We start from the raw sequence: 27,477 nt of genomic DNA, 5'->3' as shown, positions 1-27,477 counted from the left end.
AGACACATTGGATTCTGCAACTTTTATGTATTATTTTCTTTTTCCCCCCCACCTAGAATGATGATGATGGTGAAGTTCCATTGGATAACGTCGACACTGCTCAATATCGTCAGCGATCTTTCCTCCAATCACAGCCTGTCCGTAGAACACCACTGCTCCACAATTTTCTACATATGTTGTCCTCACGGTCATCTGGTACAACGACTGGAGATCAGAGCCAGAGTGAGGAGAGCACCTTGCCAGCAGGTGAAAGTGGTAGGACTTCGGTATATGCTGTGCTTCGTGATCGTTTCAGCTACCCTGTACAGGAGTGTGTTCATCACATGGGATTGGTTTGTTTGTGTAGCCGTTGTTCTGCCCTGAGGTCATCATCCTCCTCTTCTGTACCCAGTGAAGACAGTACTCCTTCAACATCCTCTGCAGCCACCACCTCGACATCTGCACGGACTGAGCCTCGTATTCCTCCTGAAAGGCCTTTATCCCAACCTGACCCACGTATTCCTGACCGACCTTCTGCATTCAGTACTGTAAACTATGAGACCTCTGGCAACTCTCTCCGAAATTTGTCTGCAGCCACAAGCAGGAGGGGCTTATTAGGGCACACAGCATACCATTCAGGAGGACTGCAACAATCTAACTCCACCCCAGGGTACAGGGAACAGAGCTCAAGGTTAAGTGGGTCTGACTGGACAAGAACAATGCTGAACATATCGCCAAGGTCTGAATTGGAAAGTATGCCACCCCCTAGAACTAGTGCATCATCCGTAAGCTTGCTATCGGTGCTGAGACAGCAGGAGACAAACGCTCAACCTGTTTACACATTAGCCTCTGAGGGGAGCAGTGTCTCGAGCCCTGGCACAAGCAGTAGTGGTAATACTGGTGTTAACAGCAGTACAGGTGAAGAGAGATCGAACAACCAGCCATCTGTCAGGAATGTCCTCCAGTGCAACCTGAGCCGCTATTTCATGGAGATGGACAGCTTCCAGCACGTGGATCAGCGAGTTGGTGGCGAGTCCAATCAATCCCAGCAGGTGCAGGAGATCCTAAATAATAACATAGAACCTAATAGGGCAGGGCCATCGCAGCAAAATGGTGAAAACACTTCCAATTCATCAAGTGGACATCTTAGCCGTTGCAGAGCCTGCCATAATCTTTTGACTTTTAACCATGACACTCAGCGATGGGAGCGGACCACACAACTTTTTTCATCTAATGAGAGCAGCTCTTGGCATGTGCCAAACAGTTATGAACCACTAGGGCAGGGTAGCAGCCATTCCCCAACCCCACCAAGTAGAGGGATCATGGGTAGGGCTCATGGATTGAGTGGCACAGAAGGCAGATTTGCCCGTCATGGCTCCGGCCAGCAAGGGGAACGTACAATGGGTCTAACATTTAACAATGAGACGGGACACTGGGAGCGGGTGTATAGTCAACCATCAAACAGAATGTCGAATGTTTCACAAGAGGCCTTAAACCAAGAAATGCCTGAAGAAAACTCAGAAGAAAATTTGCTGAGAAGGTAAATTTTCCTTTATTTTACAATACAGGAAGTTAAAATTAGCCTTGAGCATTTGTTTTCCAAATGGGTATTAATCTATAGTAAAAATACCGGCTGCAGGAAGTTACACATTTCCAAGTCATAATAGTGGTACATGTTAGAGTCAGCTCTTGGCTTTTTTTTGTACTTGCTTGTATGTATACATGAACATACAGTTTGTGATTGATGTTAAACTTAAATTATGACACCTTTAGTATTTAACTTCACGATGCTTGGTTAATTCCAGTTTCCAATAATAACTTGGTTTGAGTACAGGTTGGCCCACATTTGAAATTGTAATCTTGACTTTAGTTGTAGCTGGGGAATGTTGGACTCCTGAGTGCTCTTTGGACCACAAGAGCGTATGAGGTGTTTAAAGATCAGTAATAACGATCATGAATTGTTGCCTATTGGGTGGTGAAGGGCAGCAGTGACATTGTAACAGGTAGTGCTGGAAGGGCTGAGCTCATTCTGCAGTTGTTGATTATTTCATCACTTCACTGTGCCAAGTAAGTTTTTTATTTAAAGCTTAAGACCTTCATGTTTGTTCTCACTGACCAGAAAAGTTATTCGAAAGCATATTAATGGATAAAACTGACAACAACAAAGATGGAGGCTCATTGAGATTAGCAGCATACTTGTGGAACAATGTGGTTATGATAACTGAGGTCCATCTCTGCAAAAAGCAGATAGTTCTATCCTGGCTGAACAGCTCTTTACTTTGAATCAGGTTGTTTAAAGCTGCCAATTTGGATAACCCTGTTTTACCTCTCGTGGATCAATGGCACATCATTAGTCATACCATAGCATATGCGTACTGCTACAAAAGGATGAATGAGTCTTAACCTGAAACTGCCATCTGACAGGCTTCCTGCCAATGGTTTAAGTTTGCTATCAGGGTGTGAAAAACTGAAGGGCACTTGAACCTCCCTTAGTTACCGTTATTTGTTTGCTCATTTTACACACCTGAGGACACTAAAGCGAATCACCCAGATGACACAAATCTAATAATTATTCCTTTCCCCTTTTTATTTGCCTTACAAGATAGTTATCTTGTGTGGAAAGTCCAGGGGAAAGTCAAAGTACAGCAGTTAAAATGTCATGTTGCAGTACCTGAACATTTACAAAAAATTAAATGACAGACTCTGTGAACCTGTTGATTTTTTGCCTCTGGGTTTTTATTGGTATTTTTCAGTTTTCATTTTTATCAATAAAAGGCAGGTGAGGGTTGGGGTTGTATGTTCAAATAAAATGAAATTTAAAAAAAAAAAATTTATTTTGAACATCACAATTGAAAGAAAGCAAGCAGACTAATGAGGCTAATCTGCCCTCAACCTCATTCATGTGACTTTTCTCTGCATCTCTTGATAACCTTGCCTAATAAAACTCTGTCAATGCTGAACTTGAAATTTTTAATTGACTCAGCATCCACAGCCTTTTAGGGGAAGAGAGTTCCAGATTTCCACTGCGCTTTTTGTGTGGGAAAAGTCTATTCTGATTTCACTCTTAAACAGCCTAGCTCTGACCTTTAAGATTATGAGCTTTATGTTGTTCTGGGTTCCTCCACCCTATCTACCCTATAAAAACACTTGATTTTAAAGATTTCAATTATAGCACACCTAAACTTTCTAAGTTCGAGAAGGCAAACCAAGTTTATCCAATCTATCATTTTAGCCCTTTAAGTATTGTTTTAATGAATCTGCCTGTACCTAATTTAGAGGGTGGTGTAAAGTGGATTGGGTGAACTGATAAAATCTGTAGATATACATGTTAAAAATGTTTTATCATGCATGAGCCTTGACAAAGGGTTTTAATGAATATTTTACTCCAGATGCATTACAGTTGAGCTTAATTCAGCTCTTATTAAATATGATCTTCACACGCAGCTCTTGGCCCAGTCGATAGGCAGTAGTCAGGAACAGGATTCCTCCGTTTTCCCTTGACTCACCAACTTCTTTCTTCTCTTTCCGCACCACCGCACCCGTGTCAGTATCTTTTTATTGTCCACCATATCGCTTGTACTGCTTATTTTGGTCTGGACTAATCAGCTCCGTTTTATTTTTGTAATGACCAGTTTCACCTCCATGCAGGTAGTTTTCATAGGCCGGAAACTTGCAGACATTGTTTAAATCATTTATATTTTAATAAGATAAACCAAAGCTGCAGGGCTCCTTCAAATTTTAATTGCATGTATTTCATTGCTAAGATTTGCTATTTTTGTTCCCTCACAAAAGGAGGTTATAATGAACGTCACAGAATGAATATTTGGGAATAAGTTACAGGCTAGAATCTAATCAAGGAGTCAGATGGCCTATATGTAGAATCTGTTTTGTCTGCCTACACATTTCTGATTGGTTGGTGGTTTGATTTGATGAGCGGAGCCTGACTCTCGGCAGGATATGGGGCGCATCGAGGCCTGGAGCACATGAGGCTGCCAGTGGTTGAATGGGGTGAGGGTTTGGTGGAGGAAAAAGAACAGCGGAAGGTATCGCGAAAAGTAGGGGAAAGGGGACAGCCCTGTCTGGTACCTCGATGGAGGTCAAAGAGTTTAGAGTGGCTATTATTTGTATGTACTGAAGTAACCAGTGAGGAGTACAATAGTTTTGTACGTTTTATAAAAATGGTCCAAATCCAAATTTTTGAAGAGTGAAGAACTCTACTCTATCCCACTATATCAGAAGCCTTTTCTGCATCCATAATTATAAAGACCAAAGGGAGAGGAGTAGTTGAATGTGTATAAATAATATTGAAAAGACGCCTTAAATTGGAGAAGGATTGCCTGCCCTGTATAAAATCTGTTTGGTCAGCAGAGATAATAGATGGAAGGACAGGTTCAAGATGGTGGATCTAAGGCTTTAGCTAGTATCTTGACACCTGAATTTAAAAGGGAAATAGGCCGGTATGAACTGCAATGGAACATATGAAGCAGCACTTAGCACATTGGTTTAGCTTACCTCTTTCTTTAGTTGGTTATATAAATTCTGTAAAGATGAATATTTTGCCAGAATTTCGATACTTATTTCAGCGCACTCCATTGTTTATTCCCAAGCATTTTTTTGTTACAATAGACAATTGATTTCTTCCTTTATTTGGAATAAGAAAACACCCAAAATTTGTAAAGTTTATCTATAAAGTCCCAAGTATTTAGGTGGTTTGGCACTGCCAAATTTTCAATTTTATTATAGGTCTGCTAATATCTTTAATACCTTTTTGGCTTCATTCGGACTTTGCTTGTTTAGCGTGGAGGCAGCCTCCTGTCAATCCACATCTCTGTCATGCTCCCCCATTCCTTTCTCAACTAGTCACTTTTCTTCAAACCCTATTGTTAGACAGTCACTTAAGATTTGGACCCAGTTCAGAACACATTTTGGGCTGCAATCTCACTCTTTACACAGTCCTATTAATGCAAGCCATTTATTTCCGCCTTCATTAGGAGACCCTGCCTTTCAAGTCTGGCACGCGAGAGGTGTCAATACCCTTACTAGCTTATAGTAATATTTTTGTTTCTTTTAACACTCTCTCCCTCTTGGCAACATGATCTGCCCCACACACATTATTTTTGCTATTTACAAATCAGAGATTTTGCGTGCAAAAAAATCGCCCAGTTTCCTTTATTGCCCCCTAAATCACCGATAAATATTATGTTAGAATTAAATCCTTTTGTTAGGGGGTTCATTTCCAAATTGTATTCTCTAATTTTTTCACTACACTGCCCTTAGCTTCCTACCTTTAAAATCTTGCTCCCAAAGAGTTTTTGACTTAGACTTATTAGAAGATAACTGGAAGTCTATTCTCTCTCGTGTACACTCCTCATCTTTATGTGCAAGACATGGGTTGCTACGATTTTAAAATCTTACATCGTATCCATCTATCCAAGGTGAAATTTTGATCTAATCTGTGATAAATGTCATACTGCCCTAGCCCCTCTAATTCATATGTACTGGTCCTGTCCTAAATTGGCTTCGTTTTGGACAAAAAATTTTAGATCACTCTCCACATATTTTCAGAAGCAACTTTGAACCCTCTCCTATCACAGCATACTTTGGAGTGGAATCAAATGGCATCCCTCTTATAAAAATTCAGTCTGATACATTTGCCTTTTCAACATCATTGGCTAGACGTATTATTCTATTAAATTGGAAACAGTCTGCCCCGCCTTCTTTTATTAATTGGATACGTGATCTTATGCAGAATCTTAAACTTGAGAAAATTAAGTACCCTATAAGAGGCTCTACTGATGGATTTTATGTAGCTTGGCAGCCTTTCTTAGATTGCTTTGAGGAACTACAGCTTTCTACTTATATATAACTGACCCTAATTAGGTTATATGAATTATATCAGGTGAAACTATATCTGACCTATGATTGTTGTTAATTTATAATTATTTTTTGGGTGGTTGTAGAGTTTTTTTTTTCCTTTTTCTTCTTCCTCTTACTTCTCTTTTCCTTTCTTCCTCTTTCTCTTCCAAACGTAAGCGTATTGAATTATTCCTGTACTGTAAGCTTTTTTTCGTGTGGTTACTCATGACTGATAAATTGTTTAAAAAAATAATTAATTTAAAAATAGTTTCCCTGGGGAATGCATGGGAGGTATGAAATGGGGATGGGATGGTGTGGGAGGGATTGAATGTGCGATAGGGATTGTTTAAGAAGAAGTGGTAGGATGGGATGGCGATATGAGATTGATGAGAGGAATAGGTTGGATATGGCATGTGATGGGATTTAAACCAGCACTGTTGCCATAAAGATACTAGTATCACTGCAAATGTTTGCAGGCCTCTTGCTTCCAACAAACATTGGCGAGTGTTTTAGTGGGACCTAATTGAGGAATTCACATTGGGCGAGACTCTAGAATGATTTGGAGATTGTAATTAATTTGAGTTATTGATATGATTTAAATATGGAATAATGCACACCTGGGAATGAGGTATAGGGTGGTATCTGATCATGGGGATTGAATTTTCCACACACTAAATGATGAATTGCAGATATTACAAGCTTTTGATCTACCTAATCAAGAGCCAGATGAAGTCCCATGCTACTAGCGTTAAGTATAGTCCTGGTGTCAAGAACCCTCCAGTGTAAAGGTATAGAAAATATAACCCTATATCTGATTTACAGAAAATATTCCAATTTAACTGACCTCTTAATTAAGAGCAATGTTTTAATGTGGAAGTTCAGTTATTGAGTAGGCACCAGGGATTGTAAGATCTACTCCTACTTCTTGTCCGTCTCACTTCCACATTTCTAAGGCTTGGTTTGGAATCTCATATTTTTCACTGCCTGATCACCCGGAATCCTGCATTTAGTGAACTTATTTATTTTCTAGTTTAGGGGTTCACATGGTTTACACATACTTACTGACTTTCATATGATGGAAAAGCTTCATAATGGGATGTCTTGTTTGACAACCCACTCAAGGCTCTCTGATATGTACTGTGGTGAAATGTGTCTCCTGGAATGCACATTTTTGGGTCGGTTGATGTCATGTGTTCCACAGCCTGGGTCACATGGGCAACAATCACACTTTGCATCATCCCTCGTGTCCCATTTATGGAGTAGGTGGTCACATTGTCTATGCCACACATTGATTTGGTTGAGCGCTGTCCACTCTCTTGGTCAGGTGTCAACACTAGGGATCTCTGATGTTGGGTCATTGATAGTGTGTGAATTCTTTTTTGCTACACGCCTCCCATGATTCTGTCCATCTGGACAGTGGGTTGATTTCAGCTGCATGTTTATTAGGTGTCATTTCCCAGAATGGCTGATGTGATGTCAAGAGCTTTCCTGGTGGGGTTTTTTTTTAAGTCTTTCTGATTGGGTATGTCTACGTTGCTCATGACTTTTTCCATCTCACGCAATACAGTGGTATCGTGGTGAATTGCAGGCAGGCAATATGGGACAGCACCAGAAGCCACTGAGTGTATTTAAGCATCCCTGACTCTCTTCTCATGACAGTGTTCAGCTGCTCATTCGTGACATTTTTGTGGTGACTGAGGGACCATGAGGCAGAGCATTCGGGGGCAGAGTAGACTAGGGCCACTATTGCAGTGCATGATCCAGAGAGTTTCCAGATGAGGTTAACCCTGCTTTTTGCTTAAAATAATGGAATTACAGGAATGAGAAATAGCCAGCCTTAGCACACTTACCCCGCCCCGTCCCGCCAAATATACACATTTCCTTTGCTATAGGAGTAGATCTTACGACCCCAGGTGCCTACTCAGTGGCTGAACTTCTACACTAAAACATTGTCCTTAATTAAGAGATCAGTTATATTGGAATAATTTCTAAATTGGATATAGGGTTACATTTTCTACAGCTTTACACTGGAGGATTATTGACACCAGAACTAAACCTAATGCTGGTAGCATGGGACTCATCTGACTCTTGATTAGGTAGATCAGAAGATTGTAATATCTGTAATTCACCATTTAATTTGTGGAGAATTCAGACCCCATGAGCAGATGCCACCCTGTACCTCATTCCTAGGTGTCTATTATTCCATATTTAAATCATATCAATAACTCGAATGATTTGGAGATTGTAATTCATTTCTGAGCCTCTATTATTCTGTATTTGACTAATATGAATTCCTCAATTAGATCCCACTAAAACACTCGCCAATATTTGTTGGAAGCAGAGGCCTGCAAACATTTGTGGTAAAATTAGTATCTTTATGGCAACAGTACTGCTATTGAACACATGGGGAACAGACTGGTTTCTCACCTTTTGGAGGATGCTTTTGGTCAGTCCAATTTGCCCTTTTCCAGGCTTCTGCAATGCCCAAGGATCTTGATTCCTTACTGGATTATACTGTATCATCCTTGATTTCCCTATCACCCTTGGTTTCCCCAAGTGCTGTTAGTCACATGTGATCTTTGTTAGTTATATGGTTAGATGATTCAGACATAAGCAAGCCTGTGTTCACATGATGCCTTCACAAATTCAAGAGGTGTTGATGGATAGAAATGATGAGTTGCTTGTTTTATCCTCCTTAACCAAGGGAGCTGTGGTCTATTTGTATCACCACTACTAGTATTCCTGCCAAGATGAACTCCGCAAAGTAAGAAACACATCTGGGCTTTTGCCTTTTAGCTCGGCTGCCCTCGATAAGCACAGTGAGACATTGGGACATCCTTCAGCTCTCTTTCCTCACCACTAAAAGACACTTGACAGCAATCAAGCAATATGTCAAACTTCTGTTTTCTTTTAGTCATTGTCTCAATGCATTAGTTGTCCAGACTGGAGATGCACTGATCCCATACTATGCAGTATGGGTTTTGTAGAATGTTTAGTACAAGAAGTTTGGAAGAGCTTTCATTAGGTAACATGAGGGTGTTCCAAATTGGAGTTGTACCATGCATGGGAAGCCACAAAGCAGGCTTGTACCTCAATTGCCAGCACAACCAACTTTGCACAGGGACCAATGAAAAATTGGTAATTGAATATTCTTCCTTCACTCTCAGAAAGCAATGTCCAGGTTGCCCAGGACATTGCTTTCTGAGAGTGAAGGAAGAATAAAGTTATTTGTATACCGCCTTTCACATTCTCACAAAGTCTCAAAAGAACTTTACAACCAATGAATATGGTTGTCACTATTAGGTGAGCAAGCACAGGAACCATTTTGTGCACAGCAAGGCTCCACTAGCAGCAGTGTCATCAATGACTAGAATGATTTATTTTTGGTGATTTTGGCTGAGTGTTGGAGTGTTTGCCAGACCACCAGAAGAACTGTCTTCAAAAAAAAGTACCACGGAATCTTCTACATCCATCTGAACAGAGAGATATTAAACCCAATTTTAATGTCTCATCTGAATGATGGTACCTCCGATAACACAGCATGCCCTCCGTACTGCCACATTGAAGTGCCATAGTTATTTGACACCTCAAAGTCAGTCAAGATAACTTGGGCCTTCAATTCAGCTTACCTAGATTCCAGAAAGATAGGTGAGGGATTTTTAAAAAGCTGTCAATCAATGCAAACTTGTATAAACCAGGTATTATGAAATGGTAACCTCTCTTTCTGATGTGACGATGAATGTTAATTATTTTAATATTTTTGGGAATATTGTGGTACTCTGTAAAGAAAGCTGTGTGTGTCCATGATTAACGAAACAGAGTGAAAGGTTAGTAAAGACAGCTTGTCTATGGAAACTGAGACATGAAAGGTAAAGGTTTTAGATGCATGCATTTGTAACGAGAGGCTATGGTACAGTTGGAATTACAAGTAAATAAGTTGGGTATTAAATTCTGCCTTAGGTGATAAGTAAGGACTTGACTTTTCAGCTGCTAAATTTCAAAGGCAGTTTAAGGGACTTTTACAACTTGTGTAATGATCCCAGCTGAGGTAACCCCTGGACAAGTCTGATCCCAGAGTGGAACCCAGTGTGATAGATCCTAACTTTTAATTTGTTTGTTTAGATATGTGGTGAGTGGCCACTGAACAGTCACTGGAGTCAATTAATGAACTCTTAACAAAAGAATGAAACGTGCATTTAACAAGAAAAGATGAACTGTATTACAATATTCTTTCACCCACAACTATACCTTTACAGATATATACCGGTTTGTAAGGATAACGCAAGTAACAAAAACAACCTTGTACTCTAATGTTCGCATTAAGTACAAAGTCCATGTAAAAGGCACCCTGTGATTGGTCAGACCATGCTCTGAAACCAAGTGACAGATGCCACCTCAACCAGGTGCTATGGATCTCCTCAACTCCTCCCCCCCCCCCCCCCCCCGCCAAACCGACGCTTGTCACTCCATGAAGCAACCCGTCTCACTGAACTCCATCTTTCACATGAGGGTTTCCAGTCTCTACTCTCCAAGAACTCGCTTTGGAATCTTCTCCCAAACCGATGCTTTCTCTCATATGCCTTCTGCAAGGCTTCTCCAGGGTTTCAAACTCTACTTCCGATGTTCCTCTTCCCTGGGTCACCACATGCATTCAAGCTGCCTTCCATGCACTCTCTCTCACCAACTCAGCCTTCATTAGTACCACTGCTTCACATGCCCATAGCAAAGAATTACAAACGTTTAGCCGTCTCTTTGGACCGTCTTGCCTCTTAAATCTGATTTCTGCAGCTTTTTCCTCTTTAAATCTGAAGTTTGAAGCCTTTCTCTCTGCCCCTCACTCTTAACTTCACTAAACAGTACCTTTTCCAGGTTCCTGTCCCTCCTTTGACTAGAAGGTCTGCTTGGGACTTCCCCTGCTTCTGTCTCACTCCTATGGCCTTGGGACTTTTTGGCTCTTTTGGGAAATCTGCTCTCACTCTGCAGTTCCCTCTCCCAGTGTCCAGTCTCTCTCAAGTCCTAGCTTCCAACAGAACTCAAAACTGCTGTTTCCTTAGTTTATTTGTGTCTGCCTGTGGGAGGGACCTGTCTCACTGGACTCCTGTTACTAAGCAATAGCCCAGTTTTTTTCTACTCTTGTTTTGTTTAACTTAGCTGCCACAGTCGTAACACTCTTATTAGAAACGCAGGCGCCTTTTAGAGTGAAACTAAAACTCCGTTTGACCTTTCTAAACACAGATACTGAAATACAAATCAAACTTAAACTTTAAAGCTAAAACTCATTCCTAACATCCACAGATACAAATTTAACTTAGTAAACTGTCTCATTTCCTAACACTTGCAAAGTTTTAGACTTTTCCCACGGATTTGCCCCGGTTCATCTCACTGGTGGTAGGTCTTTAAAAGTGACATGAATTATCTTCCCATTACAGTTTCCTTTCCAGAACCCAGGAAGCTATATAACAATATGAGATTCAAAAATTATACAAACTTATGTGCATCAAGTAAACTTTGAATCTGATATGCTAGTCATTTTGTTCTCGTGGCATTTTGTTAGCCATGCTGGATAATACTCGGGCGTTGTTTATGTTTTAAAAATTCCTCGGAAATTTTAAATACATTTAAGTAACTGGTAAAGGTGTGCTGAATTTTTGTTCAAAAACCAATTGCTGTGAGGGAGGTGTCTCAATTTTCTTTTAATGAAAGCTCTTAATGCAGAACATCAAGATTGTAAAGAGAAAACAAAAAGATATGATCAAGTAATACCAAGTCTGGGTCGACTCCAGAGGATGTGGAGGTTTGAGGGAAGTTGTGTTCTTTGCTGGCTCCAAGCTGAACCTTCACTTCCCTGCTGTTTCCTAAGCTGGACTTTTTTCCCCAGTGCTGTCTCTTGACATGAGGTTTCTCCCTCAACAAGTCTTCTAACATTTGACTGATTACCTTTTTCATGTCACCCCTTATCCTGAGAACCTTCCTCGTTGAGTCTAAGCAAATACCACTGGTGGTTAAGATCCAAAGTGCCTTTGCATCCAATCACATGCACATGTTGCCTCCATCTCTGGACCTAAGTTCCCTGCTGCAACTTCCTTGTTGTCTAAGTCCAGCTCTACTCTTTGCCCCCTCTCATTCATTCAGCCAGTCTTCTCTTCATAATCAAATTTTCTGTCACCCATGATGCTTCTTTTTTCCTCCTCCTCGTCCTCCTCCTCCTCCTCTCTTCTCCTCCTCTCTCTTCTTCTTCTCCTCTCTCTTCTCCTCCTCCTCTCTCTTCTCCTCCTCCTCTCTCTTCTCCTCCTCCACTCTCTCTTCTCCTCCTCCCCCTCTCTCTTCTCCTCCTCCCCCTCTCTCTTCTCCTCCTCCTCCTCCTCCCCCTTCTCCTCTCTCTTCTCCTCCTTCTCCTCTCTCTTCTCCTCCTTCTCCTCTCTCTTCTCCTCCTTCTCCTCTCTCTTCTCCTCCTTCTCCTCTCTCTTCTCCTCCTCCTCTTCTCTCCTCCTCCTCCTCTCTCTTTTCTCCTCCTCCTCTTCTCCCCCTTCTCCTCCTCCTCTCTCTTCTCCTCCTCGTCTCTCTTCTTCTCCTCCTCCTCCTCCTTCTCTTCTCCTCCCCCTTCTCTCTCTTCTCCTTCTCCTCCTCCTCTCTCTTCTCCTCCTCCTCTCTCTTCTCCTCCTCCTTCTCTCCTCCTCCTCCTCCTCCTCCTCTCCTCCTCCTCCTTCTCTCCTCCTCCTCCTCCTCCTCTCCTCCTCCTCCTCCTTCTCTCCCTCCTTCTCTCCTCCTCCTCTCTCTTCTCCTCCTCTTCTCCTCCCCCTTCTCTCTCTTCTCCTCCTTCTCCTCTCTCTTCTCCTCCTTCTCCTCTCTCTTCTCCTCTCTCTCCTCCTCCTCTCTCTCCTCCTCCTCTCTCTCCTCCTCCTCTCTCTCCCTCCTCCTCTCTCTCCTCCTCCTCTCTCTCCTCCTCCTCTCTCTCCTCCTCCTCTCTCTCCTCCTCCTCTCTCTCCTCCTCCTCTCTCTCCTCCTCTCTCTCTCTCCTCCTCTCTCTCCTCCTCCTCTCTCTTCTCCTCCTCTCTCTCCTCCTCTCTCTCCTCCTCCTCTCTCTCCTCCTCTCTCTCCTCCTCCTCCTCCTCCTCTCTCCTCCTCCTCCTCTCTCCTCCTCCTCCTCCTCCTCCTCTCTCTTCTCCTCCTCCTCCTCTCTCTTCTCCTCCTCCTCCCCCTTCTCTCCTCCTCCTCCTCCTCCTTCTCTCCTCCTCCTCCTCCTTCTCTCCTCCTCCTCCTCCTCTCCTCCTCCTCCTCCTTCTCTCCCTCCTTCTCTCCTCCTCCTCTCTCTTCTCCTCCCCTCTCTCCTCCTCCTCTCTCTCCTCCTCCTCTCTCTCCTCCTCCTCTCTCTCCTCCTCCTCTCTCTCCTCCTCCTCTCTCTCCTCCTCCTCTCTCTCCTCCTCCTCTCTCTCCTCCTCCTCTCTCTCCTCCTCCTCTCTCTCCTCCTCCTCTCTCTCCTCCTCCTCTTTCTCCTCCTCCCCTCTCTCCTCCTCCTCCTCCTCCTCCTCCTCCTCCTCCTCTTCTCTCTCTCCTCCTCCTCTCCTCTCTCTCCTCCTCCTCCTCCTCCTCCTCCTCCTCCTCCTCCTCTCTCCTCCTCCTCCTCCCCTCTCTCCTCCTCCTCCTCCTCCTCCTCCTCCTCCTCTCTCCTCCTCCTCCTCCCCTCTCTCCTCCTCCTCCTCCTCCTCCTCCTCCTCCTCCTCTCTCTCCTCCTCCTCCTCCTCCTCTCCTCTCTCTCCTCCTCCTCCTCTCCTCTCTCTCCTCCTCCTCTCTCTCCTCCTCCTCTCTCTCCTTCTCCCTCTTTCTCCTCTCTCTCCTCCTCCTCCTCTCTCTTCTCCTCTTGTCCCAGGTCTCAGTGCTCCTTGATTTAGCCCACGTCCTTCCTGTGGCCACCATTGGCATCCTCTGCAATGGTCTCTTAGATTGGCATTGTGCTGCACTTTCAGTGCCAGCTTGCCCAACTTGGATTATCTCCTTGACTTTCTCCAGCCCCTTTTCTGCTGCCCACCATTTAAAAAAAAACTGCTGGTGGGCATTAAGTACCAGCGTGCTCCATCATGACCCCAGAATGATGGCTACTCTGCACATCAGGCCTTGTCTTCTGTGACTTCCTTGTGGATGAACCTCTCACCATTCTGTTGCTGACAAAATGCTGGCTTGGTGGTGAGGGTGGTGATGTAGCTAATTCCCTTAGCATTCCCACCTGGCTATATGTTCCATTATCTGCCTTGCCCAAATTATTTTGGTAGCAGTTTGTTTTGATGGCAGAATTTTCCACCAGTCCACTGGAACCTTTCCCTCCTGAGCACCTCATTCTCTTCTAACCTTACTTAGATTTAATAGCTCCCGCATCTAGAGATGCATGAGGCAGACAAAGCACTCCATTCCCTCCTGTCCACAACCAACATTCTCATGTTGCTCCAGGGTCTGTTGACTAGCTGGATACCTCTACTAACAGTCTCACCTTCCTTTTGTTTTTTTCTCCCTCTCTCAATCTCTGGTTTTCTCTTTTTTTTGTTGTTGTGGTGTTTGTACTGCAAAAGATATCAAGGCAAGGAACGTCGCAGGAAGAATAAAAAGAAAGCTAATTATCTAAATGGTGAGAGATCGCAGAGCTCTGACATTTGGAGGGATCTGAGTGCCCTAGTGCATGAATCACAAAAGGTTAGTATGCAGGTACAAAAAGTAATTAGGAAAGCTAATAGAATGTTATCGTTTATTATGAGGGGATGATTACAAAAGTAGGGAGATTATGCTTCAGTTGTACAGGACACTCGAGACCACATCTGGAGTACTATGTACAGTATTGGTCTCCTTATTTAATGAGAGATGTAGCTGCGTTAGAAGCAGTCCAGAAACGGTTTACTAAACTAATACCAGGAATCGGCGGGTTGTCTTATGAGGAAAGGTTGGGCAGGCTAGGCTTGTATCCACTGGAGTTTATAAGGGTGAGAGGCAACTTGATTGAAACCTTTAAGATCCTGAGAGGTCTTGACAGAGTAGATGTGGAGAAGATGTTTCCTCTTGAGGGAAAATCTAGAACTAGGGGGTCATTGTTTAAAAATAAGGGGTCGCCCATTTAAGACAGAGACCAGATGTTCTTCTCTCAGAGGGTCGTGAGTCTCTGGAACATTCTTCCTCAAAAGGTGATGAAGCAGAGCCTTCGAATATTTTTAAGGCAGAGCTAGATAGATTCGTGATTAACAAGGGGGTGAAAGGTTATCGGGGGTAGGCAGGAATGTGGTGTTGAGGTTACAATCAGATCTGCCATGATCTTATTGAATGGTGGAGCAGGTTCAAGGGGCCGAGTGGCCTACTCCTCCTAATTCGTATGTTTGTATGTACATCTCTTGGTTATAATTTCTTTATGTTGAGGAGTGCAAGCAGACATTTGATTTACTTTGTAAATTGTCAATAACCCATTCTTACAAGGAATAAAGAAAATAACTTTTGATGTAGTGCCTTGTCAAACATCTGTGTCAGCCGTGGCCCAGTTGAGAGCAGTCTTGCTTGAGTCAGAAGGTTCTAGATTCAAGTTCCACTCCCGGACTTGAGCACAAGAATCCGGGTTGACACTCTAATTCAATTCCAAGGCAGTGTTGCACAGTCTGAGGTGCCATCTTTTAGATGTGATATTACACAGGGCATTTTGCCTTTTCAGGTGGACGTAAAAGATCCCATGGCACTGTTGTGAAGATGGGCAGGCAAGTTATCCACCGTTTTGCGGAACACCTTCGGTCTGTCCGCAAGCATGACCCAGACCTCCCTATTGCTCGCCATTTCAACGCACCACCCTGCTCTCATGCCCACATGTCCGCCCTTGGCCTGCTGCAATGTTCCAGTGAAGCTCAACGCAAACTGGAGGAACAGCACCTCACCTTCTGACTGGGCACTTTACAGTCTTCCGGACTTAATATTGAATTCAACAATTTCAGATCATGAACTCACCCCTCCATCCCCACCCCCTTTCCGATCCCCCTTTTTCCAATAATTTATAATTTTTTTACAACTATATATTTTTCTTTTCCCTCCTATTTTTAAATTTATTTCGATCTATTGTTTCATCTCCACTTTTTAGCCCACTTCGATCCCTTCCCCCCCACCCCACCTGCACTAGGGCTATCTGCCCACTAGCTTGCTCCCCTTAATGTCCCCATTAGCACATCCTTTAGATAATATCGCCACCGTCAACACCCCTTTGTCCTTTTGTCTATGACATCTTTGGCAGTCTCTTCTTGGCCTCCACCTATCACTGGCCCCCATCGAGCTCTCCTGTCCCATCTCCTTCTTCCAGTTTATATTTCATCTCATTTCTATATGTCTTAGTTCTGATGAAAGGTCATATGGACTTGAAATATCAACTGTATCCCTCTCCGCAGATGCTGTCAGACCTACTGAGTTTTTCCAGGTATTTTTGTTTTTGTTCTAGATTTCCAGCATCCGCAGTATTTTGCTTTTATCCACGGTATCTTGGCCAATATTCATCAATTAATGACCAGATAATCTGTTATGTTATCAGATTGCTGTTTCTGGGAGCTTCTGTGTGCAGATTGGCTGCTGTGTTTCCTACATTACAGCAGTGACTACACTTAAACTACTTTATTGGCTGCAATGTGCTTTGAGATGTCTGGTGGTAATAAAAAGTGCTATGTCAATGCAGCTCTTGTTCTATTTTAAACCACAAGTGCATTACTTGAAAATACATTTGCAGCAAAAAAAACTGTACTCTACGTGAGTGAAATTGCCTGCATATGTTCCATTTTGGGATTTATATGTTGTGTAAAGAATTTTCCTGCTTATCTATATGTGGTGAGCATGAAAGTGTTGCCTGTGCCAGTTGGCCGTATTATCTTTATCCAGGTGGTGGTGCTGTTGTTTTGAACATCACAATGAAAGCAAATTCCTTTTTGTGAATGCAAGTCAAGGAACCTTTCAATAGCAAAATGGGAAAAGTTTTGCAATCTGATGAAAGCATTCCTGCTTGGAATTGGTGCTTGTTATGCCTTTTTTTTCTATGAGTTTCTCATTTTTAAAAAACTTCCCCCCCAGCCTTGAAGTCACTGACTCCTGCTGACACTTGCAGTTGCCCTCCTCAAGTATCTGGTGTGAACTTAAACAGTGACTGGTGGCAGGCTATTCAATTATGTGAACAGTTAGACCAGACTGGGTCCTCATTCGATGTGTATATGTGCACTTAACATTGATGTCTCTGGCAGTTGGGAATGGAATTTCCTTTTCTTTTTCTCCATCCCCCAAAGCCTGATGAGATTGCGGCCAATTGAAGTGTTCTGAACACTGACCTGCCTGGGATCGGACAGCTCTGCATCGACCATGGATTGCATTTGTCAACTGAATAATCTCTGGCCTCCTATGGATAGTCAGTTGAAATTTCCATTTGATGCTTTGGAAAATGCTGAGGTTGAGGACAGTTGCAATGTAAAGCAAGAATGTCATTTTTGGATCAATTCAAACATTTGTTATTTGCTTTTGAAGAAAGCTTTGACTGTTTGGGTCAACAAAGACCAAAAGTGGATAAGTAATATTAATGGCCATTATTTAAATATTTGCAGGTTGAAATCGGGCAATTGTATTGAGTGGAAGGGCGTCTGGGTATTAGTGATCATAATGTAAACAAGTTTTCAACAGTTATTGACAGGAGCAAAGAAAAATCAAAGGTGAAAATATTCAAATGGAAGAGAAGCAGTTCCAGTGATTTGAGAAGGGATCTTCTTGGAAACAATGACTGGTCAGGAAAACAGTGCATGAGCAATGGCGGGCCTTCAAGGTAGAAATACTTCAGGCAGAAACCAAGCATGTTCTGGTAAAGAGGGCGTGAGGCATCCAAAGCTATAGTTCTGGGTGATAAAGGAAATGGGGGTTAAAATAAAGGGAGGTTTACGAAAAATGTCGGGTACAGAATATGGCTGAAAGTCATTGAAAAAGGACAAAGTGTGTGAAAAAATATTAGTGGTTAATATTAAAGGGAACCCAAAAATCTTTTATAAATATAATACAAATGAAAAGGATATTTAAAGGAATGAGGCCAATCTGGGACAAAATAGCAAATCTTGTGGAGGAAGAGGGTGTGGCTAAAACACTTTAGATACTTTGTATCTATCTAACAAAATAAGAGGATGAAGTTAATGTTGCAGTAGTGGAGATATTTGATAGTATTTTTAAAAAATAGTTGAACAGGTTGATATCAGCCAAAGTTCAGGCACCTGGTTTGGCACCCTAGTTTGCTGAGGAAAGCTAGGGTGGAGATTGTAGAAGCTCTGACCACAGTCTTTCAATCCCCCTAGGTTATGGGAGTGGTGCCAGAGGACTGGAGAACTGTAAACGCTACACAACTCTTAATATAAGGAGAGAGGCAAAAACCTGGTAACTACAAATCATTTAGACTAATACTTATAGTGGCGAATGGATGTTTTCCTGCCGGGAGAAAATTATGTAATGGGGGTTCTGCAAGGGTTGTTATTAAGTCCAGTGTTTTTCTTGTTATACATAAGTGACCTGCACTTCAGTATAGGGAGTACAATTTTGAAGTTTGTCAAGCTTTGTATCATCTGCAATATAGTAAATTTTTGAGCAGGTTAGTAGCAAACTTCAGGAGGTCATGTGTTGGTGAAATGGGCAGTCACATGGCAGATGCAATTTCATGCGGTTACGTATGAAACAATGCACTTTGAGAAAACAATGTAGAGAGGCTATAAATTCTAATTTATACCATTTGGAGAGAGGTTCAAGAGCAGAGGCACCTGGGTGCATACCCTCAAATCCTTGAAAGTGGCAAGGTAAGTTAACAAGACAGTTAAAAAGTGTACAGAATATTTGGCATTGCATTCAAAGACCCACTTACAAAAACAAATTCTTACTAAACATTTTAAAAATCACTGGTTAACCCTTAGCTGGGTATACTGTCAAATTGTGGGCACCATACATTAAGAAGGATACCTAGGCCTTGGAGGGTACAGATGAGATTTACTGCGATATTACAAAGGATGAGGGGTACTAGTTAGATGGAGAGATTGGAGAGGCTGGGATCGTTCTCTTCTGAGTGAGAATGTTGAGGGAAAACTTATTTCAAGTATTGAAAATTGAGGGGTTTTGAAAGAATAAGTAGGAAGAAACCGTTGCCTATGGGAAGTGGGTCGATAACTTAAGGTCATGGAGTTAAAATAATGGGCAAAATAACTAGAGGGACACTGAACAGAAATTATTTCTCACAGATGATCTGGAATGCATTACCTGAAATTGTGATAGAATCAGGTAACATAGAAGCTTTCAAAACACAGGTATCTCTTTACAGGGTGATGGGGAAAACGTCAGGGTGTTGGATTAAATTAGACAGCTCTTTCGAAGAGATGACAGCAGAATCGCCCCCTTCTGTGCTGTAAGTTTCAAGGATAGTATGCTCCTGAAAAATCTAAAGCTAAAGGGCAGGTACAAATATACCAGAAATTTTCCTGTCACTTGGTCTTCATATGACCTTTCATCACCTCGGGTACAAAGTGTCTTCTGCAATTGTGAAGTTTTTCCCTTAACATACCACCACCACCCCAGTAGTTATGGTTCACTCATGGAGTCTGAGTTGCTGTAGCAGCATTCACTTTTGCATGCGTATTGTAGTCTGGAACTTTGGACAGTGATGGTAGAAGCTCCAACGTTCTCTCCTTCATATGGCTACTAACTACTGTACTAAAAGATTAATCACAAAAATAAACAAACCTTTCTCTAATTGAGCATTAGAATCGTCAAATTATTTTAAATTGAATTTTGTATGGTTTGATGGATTAGTCAATTCTGGCACATTTTCTCTGCACCTTCCCTTTCCTTTCCTACTGCCCCCTTCCCCCACCTCAGAAAATGCAGGAAACAAGGTGGGAATACTTTAGGTGTTATGATCCCCAGCTGAGCCCTGGACAAGCCTGATCCCAGAGTGGAACCCAGTCTGATAGATCCTAACTTTTAATTTTTTTGTTTAGATAAATGGAGAGGGGCTACTGAACAGTCACATGAGTCAGCTGATGAATGTTTAACAAAAGAATAAAACATTTATTTAATAAGAAAAGATGGACTATATTACAATATTCCTTCACTCACACACACAAGCTTTAGTGGCTGGAAGCCAGCGTCCAGTGGCGTACCACAGGGATCTATGCTCGGTCCCCTATTGTCATTTATATAAACAACATAGATGACTATGTGAGGGGTAGGATTAGTAAGTTTGTGGATGACACAAAGATTGGCCGGGTGGTTAACAGTGAGGTTGTGTGTCTTGGGCTACAGGAAAATATAGACGGGATGGTCAAATGGGCAGATAAGTGGCAGATGGAATTTAACCTTGAAAAGTGTGAGGTGATTCACTTTGGAAGGAGTAATTTGACAAGGAAGTATTCAATGAACGGCATGGCACTAGGAAGCTCTGAGGAACAAAGGGACCTTGGCGTGTGTGTCCATAGATCTCTGAAGGCGGAGGGGCATGTTAGTGGGGTGGTGAAAAAGGCAAATGGGACACTTGCATTTATCAATCGAAGCATAGATTACAAAAGTAGGGAGGTCATGTTGGAGTTGTATAGAACCTTGGTGAGGCCACAGCTGGAGTACTGTGTGCAGTTCTGGTTGCCACATTATAGGAAAGATGTGATTGCACTGGAGGGGGTGCAGAGGAGATTCACCAGGATGTTGTCTGGGATGAAACATTTAAGTTATGAAGAGAGGTTGGATAGACTTGGGTTGTTTTCATTGGACCAAAGAAGACTGAGGGGCGACCTGATCGAGGTGTACAAGATTATGAGGGGCGTGGATAGGGAGCAGCTGTTCCCCTCAGTTGAAGGGTAGGTCACGAGGGGGCATAAGTTCAAGGTGAGGGGCAGGAGGTTTAGGGGGGAATGTGAGGAAAAACTTTTTTACCCAGAGGATGATGACGGTCTGGAATGCGCTGACTGGGAGGGTGGTGGAGGCGGGTTGCCTCACATCCTTTTAAAAAGTACCTGGATGAGCACTTGGCACGTCATAACATTCAAGGCTATGGGCCAAGTGCTGGTAAATGGGATTAGGTAGGTAGGTCAGGTGTTTCTCGCATGTCGGTGCAGACTCGATGGGCCGAAGGGCCTCTTCTGCACTGTGATTCTGTGAAAAGCTATCTTATGCTCTAATGTCTGCAATAAGTACGCAGTGCATGTACTAACAGGCATCCTGTGGTCTGACACAGCACACTCTGAAACCAAGTGACAGATATCACCTCAACCAGATGCTGTGGATCTCCCCTCAACTGCCCCCCCCAGACACTTGTCACACGGTGAGCCAACCAGTCTCACTGAACTCCATCTTTCACACGAGGGTTTCCAATCTCCACTCCCTAAGACCTAGCCTTGGAATCTTCTCCCAAACTGAAGCTTTCTCTCAGACGCCTTTCACGCACTGTCTCTCACCAACTCAGTTGTAAGCAGTGCCACTGCTTCACATGCCCATTGCAAAGAGTTACAGACCTTCAGTTATCTTTGGACCTTCTTGCCTCTTGCAAACTTTCCTCGCTTTAAATCTGATTTTTGCAGCTTTTGTCTCTTTAAATCTGAAGTTTGAAGCCTTTACCTCTGCCCCCCACTCTTTACTTCACTAAACAGGACCTTTTCAAGGTTCATGCCCTTCCTTTGACTAGAAGGTCTGCTAGGGACTTTCCCCTGTTTCTGCCTCACTCCTTTGGCCATGGGACCTTTTAGTTCTTTTGGGAAATGTACAGCTCCCTTTCCCAGCACCCAGACTTTCTGGAGTCCTGGCTTCAAATCGAAACTTAAAACTTCTGTTTCTTTAGTTTCTCTGTGTGTGTCTGTGGGAGGCACCTGCCCCTCTGGACCCTGTTGCTAGGCAACAGCCCAATTCTATCACCCTTGTTTGTTTACCTTATCTGCAACAGTTGTAAAAAACCTCACTAGAAATGCAGGCACCTTTTTAAAGTGAAACTAAAACTCAATCTGACCTTTCCTTAACCCACAGATACAGAAATACAAATCAAACTTTAAAGCTAAAACTCGTTCCTAACACCTACAAATACTAATATCACTTACTTAAACTATCTCTCTTTCCTAACATAGGCATTGCCATGTATGTTTATGATGCTTGTATTTTTGCTCAGTTGCTCTCACTTTTGAGTCTGGAAATTAAGGGTTGAAGTCTCACTTCATATGTTCAGTGCGCCGGACAGCAACTTCCTTTCTCAGAAGTGCTGTTGTTTGCAGAGATGGGAAAACCTGTTCCAGTCGTTCAGAAGAATGGTTCTGATCCTGTAGGACTATTGAGAGAAGATCAAAGACATCTCGTGTCCTTCTTCCCTCAACCATTCTTGCCTCAACATTAGTGGGTCCTGTATCATATTGCTGCTTTTGTAAAATGGTTGCTACATTTGACCCCACAAATGTTCAAAGTAGTTCTTTGTCGATGAGACTTTGTATGGCATGTCTCAAAAAATATCAAACGGTAATTTTTTTTCGGTTTGGGTGATCCAACAGTTTGAAACCCTTGCTTATTTAATCAGATAAAGTGGCACAAACTTGACAAGCTACGATGCATACTTTATAATGGAGGTAAATATCCTAATATTCAGTGACTGCTATTGCAATGAAAGTTTGGTTCAATCTGTGATGTTACATGATCATTCATGTTGACAGACTGACATTTTATTCTTTCGGGAAAAAATTACATTATTTTAAATCGAGGTAGAAATTGAGTGTGCTTCTCTTCAAAGTATATTGCATATGTACAATTAATATAATGCAAAACACAACACTTGAAGAAAATATAATGTCTTCTGATGAAAGGCAATCAACTATAATGTCTACATTCAAGCAGGTGGAAAATTATTTCAGTGCTTTCACCGTTTTGACTCTTTCTCAAATGGATATTTTACAGTGAAGCACAAATGCTAATTACTTGTTGCCGTGATTTTAGGGAGATTATATAAGAGTCATAATTGCAGTGCTCTTCTGTGCTTAAGTGCTGTAATAGGTGTTCTTTGTATCTTCACAATGCTGTATTTATGATTACAAAACTCCAAGTGCCAAAAATTGTTATGCTAAATGACAGGGTAGACTAAATATACAGATATCCCAGAGGAAAATTATGGAACATCTTCAACCAGAAAAAAAAGCATACTTCATATGTATGCAGTTTTTTTTCTCCAATGAATGAAGCATATTGATTCCAGGAATTATATACGAGTTGATGCATTAAATTGATGCTTCCCCTACATTCTCTTGTAACTAACAAATGGAATATTATACGTTGGGTAGGTGAAATGCTCCCATTGACCTGTATTGTGTAACTATCTGAATAACACATCCCCTTTCAGTCTTTCCCTACTTTTCATCTGTTTACGCCCACTTCCCTTTCCGTTCATTGTCTCATCTACCTGAGCACTGCTTAGTGGAAAGGGCCTTGATTGCTGTGTATTGTAAGTGGAATTTCTGTTCTGGCGAGAATTCCTTCCTACAGTATGCAGCAGCTAGAATTACTCCAATTAATCTTACTCTTCATTTCCTGCTACTCAGCCAATTTCCTAAACTTTCAGTCCATGAGCTTGAACTTTAGCTAACAATCTCTTATGAGGGGCATTTCCAAATGCCGTATAATTAACACCCAAAGACACTACCTGTCCACTATTGTAGACAGTTTTTCAAAGATTTCAGTCGGTTTTGTCAGGCATGGTCTACCATTTACAAATCCATGCTGGCTTTCTGTAATCAGCTGAAAATGTCCAAGGTGTTCAGTCACCCTATTCTTAATTAGAAAGTCTAGAAATTTCAAACTGTGATGACCCAATTGCTGGGAAAAGCAGGTTTTATTTTTGTGTGAGGTCCCCTTTAAGAGCAAAGTGGACTGGGGAATATTCAGAAAGAGGGTTTATTAATTTTCTAATTATAATAATTAGATTCCAAGAAATGTCCATGTGACCTGATGTTGCCATGGGACTAAATATCTAAGAAGCAAAGGGTAAATAGAAAGCTAATTGCAGTAGTGTTGGATTTTTCAGCCCGTCTTTGTGGCAGACAGTGCAGAATGCACTGAGAATTTGTGTGAGGGAAAACGAGCAAGGCAGTCTCCGAATGGAACTATTTTTTGTTTGGCAGTTTTTGAACAGATCCTGGTTTTGAAGCAGGTCTTTGAGAATAGAGCAGAGACAGTATTACTGTGTGTGTTATACAGTCGGAATAGGGAAATTATTGAAGATCGGAAGGGCAAAGGATTGGATTGGGCAAGGCCCGTTCCTATTGTTTGTGTTGTCAGAGCCCACCAGACTGTATTTTAAAGGAGTCAAAAGGGAATCTTTGGGGATTCCGTGCAATCAGGACTGTCATGACCTGAGTGAGTGGTTTTGTATATGTGCACCTTGTTGGTTTTAACTGTGTTCAGGGACTTTGGATGGAGTATGGCTACTAGTAAATGCAATTCAAGCAGAAATAATTGAGTGGGAAGTAAAAGATCCTATATAGCATTGGCCAAGTTGGGAAGACTGTGGGATTGCACTTGGTGCCACATTTGTGCAGGAAGTAATATAGTGTTTGTGACTACGTGAGGTATATCTTTGGGTTGACTGTTTAAAGTGAAATTTACATTTTTATTTGAAATATCCATTGCCTGTTAATGAATGTTTGAATTCTGTTGATTTTAGTTGGTCTGTTAGTGAAAGTTTTGAAAAGTGAAATCTTGCCCATTGATTTTCTTTCCGCTGGCTTTGTGGGGTTTCCTTAAGTTATCGGTCTCTATGGGGATTTTTTTTTAAACTGGGGACTCGCCCATGATTGCGGAGTGCTGAGACAAGAAAATGGGCACACTGGAATTTTCCAGAATTTAAGCAAACAAGATTTTGCATTTTACTTTTGCTTAGTCAGTGAAAAAAAAACATAATGGCTACTTCTATTGCTCAGGTGTTTTTGGAGAGAGATGATTTGTCTGTTCGTGCCTTGAAACAGTTGACAGATTAAATTGATGACTATGGTAGAGGAATTAAGGGTCGACTTGAAATCGGCAACGAGGAAAGCCGGAATTGTTGAAGTATTGACTCAGCAGTTGAAGCTTAAGGAGGAAAAGGGCGGTTTTACTTATGTTCAGATTGAATGAGCAAAAAAATGAATTAGAAAAAGAGGATAAAATTTGAACGAGAAAAGTTGGAGAGGAAAGGAGTAAGGGCAAAAAAGGAATTAGAAAGAGAAAAAAGAACAGAGGGAGAAATTAGAATTGGAAAGAGTAAAAGCTTAAAGCCCATGCATTAGATGGGAATTGTGAAGATACTCCAGAGTCAACACCTTGTATTTTTGATTTGGTATGGAGTATTTGTTTTGTCTCTAAATTTAGTGAGGAAGGAGCAGAAATATCCTTTGTCATTTTGAGAAAGTTGCTATAAAAGTGAAATGACCTGAAGAAGATAGGGCTGTGCTCCAACAGTGGTTTCGTAGGGAAAAACTTTGGAGGTGTACTCATCTCTGTCATTGTCACCTGATTGCTCCTCTGAAAGAATAAAGAATGCTGCTCTTGATGCCCATGAGGTAGTACCAGAAGCTTACAGACAGAAATTTAGAAATTTGAAAAGAAAACTGAGTCAAACCTTCATGGAGTTTGCTGGAGAGGAGGAAGTGGTGTTTGATAGGTGGTGTAGATCAATAAAGCTTGAACAAGACTTTCAGATCTTTAGGGAAGTGTTTCTGGTGGAATAATTTAAAAATAGTGTCCCTTTGGGAATAAGGTTCCACCTAGATGAATATAAAGTTCGTAAAATAGAGGATGCTGCAGAGATAGCAGATGTTTATGAACTGACTCTCAAGCATATTAGTAACAAGCTTCAGCTTTGAAACTCAGAGCAACTAGAGAGAAGAGAGGGTTTGATAGTGAAAAGAAAGCTCTTTCTAGTGAGGAAGAAGGCCAGGGTGAAAAGACAGTTGCTCCTCTGGTTCATAAAAGAGAAAGTCCAAAAGTTAAGTTTGATCAGAGGGGACCAGCTTATTATTTTAATCATTAAAAAAGGACATGTAAAGGCTGAATGTTGGAAATGTAAAATAAACCTGTAGCATTAATACAGTTGCACAGTGTCCTTCCAGAGAATATTGTCCTAGTGGGTAAAACTTATGACAAGTCAATAGGTTCTCCTGTGTTTACTGAGAGTAAATCAGGGTGGGGCATTATAAAAGTTTTTTTTTTCTCTAAGGATGAAATGTACCCATTTTTGTGGGTAGGCAAGTCCATTGTTATTCTTAGGGATACAGGATCAACAGTGTAACTGATAACGTGTGACATGAAGCTTTTTCTGAGAAGTTCGCTGAATAAGTAAGTATTGATATGCGGTATTCTTGGAAATAGTCTATCCATTCCTTTGTAGAAGGCTAATTTAAAATGTTACTACATTAATGGCCTTGTTACTGTTGGGATTGTTCCGAATTTACCTAAGGATTTCCTATTGGGAAATGACTTGGCTGGGGATGATGTATTGCTGTCTCTAGTGGTTTTGGGAAAGCTTGTAAAATCTGCTGAAAATTACGTTTTGTAAGGAAATTTTAGTGTCTAAGAAAAGCAAATTACTTTGGGTAAACCTCACTAAATACATGTTGAAAGAGTAAAAACTCTGCCTAAAAGGATCGTTGGAGCATTAGGCTGAGGAGGAAAAGTTAATGACAGTTGGAGAAGTTATGGAATAGCCTGAATTAAAAATACAAAATATGTGCAAGATTACACAAAGCAGATAGAGACAGTATTCATGGCTAACAATGAGACAAAAAAAAGACATGCTTTGATGGAGAATGGAGAAGTTGAGTCCAGTGTTAACACTATAGAGCTGCAGGAACAAATGCTCTTGAATGTAAATTAGAACTTCAGAAAGAGGAAATGGAAACTTTTACCAAAATAGAATTAGACAAAGCTCAAATTCAGTGTAATATGGAAATTTAGGCAGAGATAGGAGAATTTGTGAACTGAATTTAAAAAAATCTCACACACTTAACTGAGCATCAAAATTATCTCAAATTTTTTAAAGCAGCTAAAGAGGATGTTACTCTGTAGTAAAATGATCCTACATTTAAACAGAAGGGGGTGAATTCCGTTGTTAATTCAATGTTTCATTAGCTGAGACCTTTTTCAGAGACTTGGACATTAAAAAACCAACAGACAAGAAAAGCAAATGGAGGTTAGGTATTAAAACCTGAGCAAATGATTCAGAGCTTGTTTTAAAAGGTGAAAGCTCTAAAGCTAGCACCAAAGAAAACCCTGATGGTGGTCTGGCTTTGAAGAAAAGCAGGGGAAATTGCTTAGTTCAGAGGGGAAGAAGCAGTATGATGGAATTTCTTCTATCGTTCTAATTCATAACAGCCTGTTCCCAAAAGTCAAATGGATTCAAAAAACTGAGTATTAACCAACAATTGCAAAGCTTTTGGACCCATCACAAATGCTATCCCAGGGTTCAGACTGTACACAATCCTAAAGAGATTTTACATAATTTTGCCGTTCTCATGTTGTTTAACGTACAACCTTTTAACCAAGGAAATGGAGAAACTGGAAAGATTATGTGGGATGGGAAGGGAAATCTCTCTAAGATTGCAAGAAAGTGAATCAACCAGTAGTAAAACAATCTCTCTTGTTTGT

The 27,477-nt window shown here is 41.6% G+C and overlaps 1 protein-coding gene across 1 annotated transcript in view; it reads left to right on the top strand.

Annotated features, from left to right (window-relative positions):
- The window catches only part of LOC144685064 (activating molecule in BECN1-regulated autophagy protein 1-like), a 400,294-nt gene that overhangs the window by 51,443 nt on the left and 321,374 nt on the right, over positions 1–27,477 (top strand). The window contains exon 8 of the mRNA XM_078549599.1: positions 57–1,519. Within this exon, the coding sequence (XP_078405725.1) occupies positions 57–1,519 (1,463 nt within the window). The remainder of the gene's footprint in view (positions 1–56; positions 1,520–27,477) is intronic.

This window comes from Cetorhinus maximus, chromosome 9 (assembly GCF_964194155.1).
Source record: "Cetorhinus maximus chromosome 9, sCetMax3.hap1.1, whole genome shotgun sequence".
Taxonomy (NCBI): domain Eukaryota; kingdom Metazoa; phylum Chordata; class Chondrichthyes; order Lamniformes; family Cetorhinidae; genus Cetorhinus; species Cetorhinus maximus.
This window is presented reverse-complemented; position numbering and strand designations above follow the sequence as displayed.